This window comes from Limulus polyphemus, unplaced genomic scaffold (assembly GCF_000517525.1).
Source record: "Limulus polyphemus unplaced genomic scaffold, Limulus_polyphemus-2.1.2 Scaffold4862, whole genome shotgun sequence".
Taxonomy (NCBI): Eukaryota; Metazoa; Arthropoda; class Merostomata; order Xiphosura; family Limulidae; genus Limulus; species Limulus polyphemus.
In genome coordinates, this window is record NW_013670472.1 from 27,773 (window position 1) to 33,419 (window position 5,647).

The 5,647-nt window shown below is 33.3% G+C and overlaps 1 protein-coding gene across 1 annotated transcript in view; it reads right to left on the reverse strand.

Moving 5' to 3' along the window:
* The window catches only part of LOC106471793, a 45,785-nt gene that overhangs the window by 2,636 nt on the left and 37,502 nt on the right, over window positions 1-5,647 (reverse strand). The window contains exons 2-3 of the mRNA XM_013932415.2: window positions 1,937-2,104; window positions 247-415 (exon numbers count right to left, since the gene is read on the reverse strand). Of these exons, the coding sequence (XP_013787869.1) occupies window positions 247-415; window positions 1,937-2,104 (337 nt within the window). The remainder of the gene's footprint in view (window positions 1-246; window positions 416-1,936; window positions 2,105-5,647) is intronic.

The following is a 5,647-nucleotide window of genomic DNA, read 5'->3' on the forward strand; positions in this document are numbered from 1 at the left end:
ACATTATAACGCCCCCACGGCTGAAAGGGCGAGCATGTTTGGTGTGACGGGGATTCGAACCCGTATTTATTTGGTGCCATTGTCATACCAAGCTAGTGGTATTTTACAGAGATTAACGTAAAATAAAAAAATAGTAAGATACTGACAGATGTTTGGAAACGTAAGCTATCCTTTAATCATACTTTCAATTAAGGTTCAGAGACAGATATGAGAATTAAAATAAAATAAAACATCAAAACACTGTACCTCTGTAACGTACTACTTGGGTTTGAGCGATATGTTGGAGGAGGGGAAATCAGCGATGGTGCTGCCACCTGTTGACGATCTAGTAAAAGTAGTCTAAGGCGATATTCTTGCATGGAAGCCTGGTAGGAAGGAGGCGGAGGACGCTGTTGGAACTCAGGATACATCATAGCTATTAAGAGATTTTCCGATTGATTAGTATAATTCCGGAGTTAAGAATTAAATAAAACATTTTCATATTTCAGTCTGGATAATCTATTACAAAAGTAAATATAAAAACAAACCTTGAAGGTTTGCAGCCAACTCGAAAAGTTAGTCTTATTTATTACTTTGAAATCAAATTATACAACATTCTCTTCATGCAATCAAATTATACAACATTCTCTTCATGCAATCAAATTATACAACATTCTCTTCATGCAATCAAATTATACAACATTCTCTTCATGCAATCAAATTATACAACATTCTCTTCATACAATCAAATTATACAACATTCTCTTCATGCAATCAAATTATACAACATTCTCTTCATACAATCAAATTATACAACATTTTCTTCATACAGTCAAATTATACAACATTCTCTTCATACAATCAAATTATACAACATTTTCTTCATACAGTCAAATTATACAACATTCTCTTCATACAATCAAATTATACAACATTCTCTTCATATAATCAAATTATACAACATTCTCTTCATACAGTCAAATTATACAACATTCTCTTCATACAATCAAATTATACAACATTCTCTTCATATAATCAAATTATACAACATTCTCTTCATACAGTCAAATTATACAACATTCTCTTCATGCAATCAAATTATACAACATTCTCTTCATACAATCAAATTATACAACATTCTCTTCATACAATCAAATTATACAACATTCTCTTCATATAATCAAATTATACAACATTCTCTTCATACAGTCAAATTATACAACATTCTCTTCATACAATCAAATTATACAACATTCTCTTCATACAGTCAAATTATACAACATTCTCTTCATACAGTCAAATTATACAACATTCTTCTTCATACAATCAAATTATACAACATTCTCTCCATGCAATCAAATTATACAACATTCTCTTCATACAATCAAATTATACAACATTCTCTCCATACAATCAAATTATACAACATTCTCTTCATACAATCAAATTATACAACATTCTCTTCATGCAATCAAATTATACAACAATCTCTTCATATAATCAAATTATACAACATTCTCTTCATACAATCAAATTATACAACATTCTCTTCATACAATCAAAGTATACAACATTCTCTTCATATAATCAAATTACATAAAATCCTTGCCAACATGAAACCTCCAAAGTTATTCACACTTTATTTAATCCCAAACACATAAGATAGTTTCCAAAATCATAGCTCTAAAATTATTTACACTTTATCTAATCCCAAACACATAAAATCCTTTCCAAAGTTACTTATTGTATCTAATTCGAAACTCGGCAAATCTTTTCCACGTGACAGCTCCAAAGTTATTCACAAATGAGCTTCAGAGGACAGAGTAGAAAAGGATTTGAATCAGTTAGATTATGTAAATAATGATGGTATATACCAATGCCTTACATTACTTAAATAAACGTGTATTTATGAACAGTATTCAATTTGAGAACGATGGTTCTAAGTAATAATGCTCACCTCCATACGGATGATGGGGTCGTCCGTAAGGGGTCACTCGTGGCACAAACCTTCTGTTGGGTTCTGGATTGTCTGACTGTAAACCTAGCATGGCTCGACAGGAGGGAGCGTCATGGGAGGTAAGTTTCCAGGCGATTCCACTAACTGTGATCAGTACAATCCCGACACCTGGTGTAAACGTAATTAAATCAATTTTAATGATATATACAAGTTGTAAGTCCTAACACTTCAGCTAAACAGGACGTTAACAGGTCTTCTGGTGGTAGGGCAAAGAAATATACTCTCGGTACAACCAACTATATTTAGATGAAAAATCAGAAAACTATAAAATATTATTTTCTTAAGTTTTAATCTTAAAATGTTAAGCACAAAGGTCCACAATGGGCTGTCCGTGCTGTGCCCACCGCGGATATACAGGAGGAAGGGGCAACAACAATGCTATGTCAGTATTTTTATCCTATATCCTGATAAAGTCTTGTGAAATCTTTTTTTTTTGCCTACTTATTATTATATTAGCATAATTTGATTCCTTAGTGAAGTAAATATATTATAAGTAACGTCGTTTGAACACCTTGGTAATCAGAATTAACATTTATGGCATGCTCATATCTTGAAACAACAACAACAAAAAAAACCGATGTTAATACTTACCATACGGAGGAATTCAATTATACCCCCCCCCCCAATTAGGTATCGGGTTAAGTCTTTTAGTTCCTTAAAAAACGATAAGTTTGTATGTTAATTCTACACGTGTTAACACTGATAAGTTTGTATGTTAGTTCTACACGTGTTAACAATGATAAATTTGTATGTTAATTCTACACGTGTTAACACTGATAAATTTGAATGTTAATTCTACACGTGTTAACACTGGTAAGTTTGTATGTTAATTCCACACGTGTTAACACTGATAAATTTGAATGTTAATTCCACACGTGTTAACACTGGTAAGTTTGTATGTTAATTCCACACGTGTTAACACTGATAAATTTGAATGTTAATTCCACACGTGTTAACACTGATAAATTTGAATGTTAATTCCACACGTGTTAACACTGATAAATTTGAATGTTAATTCCACACGTGTTAACACTGATAAATTTGAATGTTAATTCCACACGTGTTAACACTGATAAATTTGAATGTTAATTCTACACGTGTTAACACTGATAAATTTGAATGTTAATTCTACACGTGTTATTCTGTATCTCCGACGTAATAAAGATAGCTATTTGAGCCAATAGAATGTTCCGAAAACAAACTTTGGCATTTTGTTGATTTGTTTGTTGTTTATGGCGAAGCTACTAAGGCTATCTGCAGAAAAGGAGGGCAACAGGCCGGCATTACCCACCGCCAATTGTTGGGCTACTCTTTATTAAAGAGTAATGGGATTGACCGTAACATTATAATACCCCCACGGCTGAAAGGGCGAGCATGTTCAGTGCCGGGTTTCGGTTCCGCGACCCGCAGATTGCGACTTAATAAGCGCTGAAACCACCAAGCCCCGACATTCTATGATCTCTGCCCCAATAAAATGAAAGCACTGTGCTATCTGTTAGATAGGCTAATGGATACTGTCAATCAGAGTACTTTGGTTTCTATTTCAAGGATAAGGAGGAACCTAAAGGTCCCGTTATTTATTTTTACCACAAAAATTCTCATAATTTTTATTTTTCAAGAAGTTCGTCTAATCATCTAGCGACTCAGTTCGATTTGTTCGGGTTGTAATACAACTCAGATCCTCTTAGAAACAAACACGTCGATAGGCCTATTTACATTGTTACTTTTGTACTTGGATGGTTTGTTTGTTGAATTTCGTGCAAAGCTACTCGAGACTTATCTGCTCTAGTAATCCCTAATTTTGAAGAGGTCCTACTTGCTTTGCTAATTTTGTTTTGCTTTAAATTAAATGTTCTCAATTTCTAGTTTTCCGAAAAGAAATGAGTGAAAAATGTGCTCGTTACACCATTACCAGACGTTACACCATTACCAGACGTTACACATTTTAGCTTCTGATAGACGTTACGATATACAATGTCATTAATTGTTAATTAATTTCTATGTCATTCGTAACAGTTCATACAAAAGTTAATCAGTGCCACACGAGCCAGCCTAACATTTTTTAGTATACACATATACATAAGTAAAAGTACCCGTCCCCAGTGACTTGAAAAGTTTAAGTTAATCGAACTTAAGTAAGGGAAGCGGCCGCCGTACACGGATGTTCGTACAGACACCACGGTTCGCAATATGTATATGTAATAATAATGAAAATATGACATGATGAAATATATATGGATTATACTACGGTGGTACCATACTGGGCATTATACTACATGATGAAATATATATGGATTATACTATGGTGGTACCATACTGGACATTATACTACATGATGAAATATATATGGATTATACTATGGTGGTACCATACTGGACATTATACTACATGATGAAATCTATATGGATTATACTCTGGTGGTACCATACTGACATTATACGACATGATGAAATCTATATGGATTATACTCTGGTGGTACCATACTGGACATTATACGACATGATGAAATATATATGGATTATACTATGGTGATACCATACTGGACATTATATCACATGATGAAATATATATATGGATTATACTATGGTGGTACCATACTGGACATTATACTACATGATGAAATATATATGGATTATACTACGGTGGTACCATACTGGGCATTATACTACATGATGAAATATATATGGATTATACTACGGGTACCATACTGGACATTATACCACATGATGAAATATATATATGGATTATACTATGGTGGTACCATACTGGGCATTATACCACATGATGAAATATATATGGATTATACTATGGTGGTACCATACTGGACATTATACTACATGATGAAATCTATATGGATTATACTACGGTGGTACCATACTGGGCATTATACTACATGATGAAATATACATATATATATGGATTATACTATTGTGGTACCATACTGGGCATTATATGACATGATGAAATATATATATATGGATTATACTATTGTGGTACCATACTGGGCATTATACCACATGATGAAATATATATAGATTATACTACGGTGGCACCATACTGGGCATTATACTACATGATGAAATATATATGGATTATACTACGGATACCATACTGGGCATTATACCATCCTTATTATATTTACTGTTCATTGCAGAAACGACATTTGAAATTTGAGGATCGCTAGGGAAATCATCTTGTAATGCATCGTGCATCTACTTCAACTTCAACATTACATCTTTAGGCTTTCACTGTGCCGTTAGTTTCACAGATTATTGAAACTTTTACCGTGCCGTTAGTTTCTTGATTTTCTTATATACGATTCCAATCCCTATTTATTTATTTATGTTGAAGATAAATATACTATTTTCCACGTTATTTTATGTTTCGTTGACAATTCAGTAATCAATTGACGAATCTCTGATTCAGCTGGTATGTTAAATGGATGGTGATAAGTTTTTCCCTCATCCGACCTGGACCCACTGTTTTAGTTTACTCGCTACACTTAAACCATCGCATTCATAACCACATCTACAACATTTCAAGCATGTTTCATTGTTACATCGTTTTACTTTACACGTTAACATGTTGGCTCTCATGGTCTCGGGTCAGGTCCAGCAAGATAGACCTCGAAAATAGTGACAAATGTTTTTT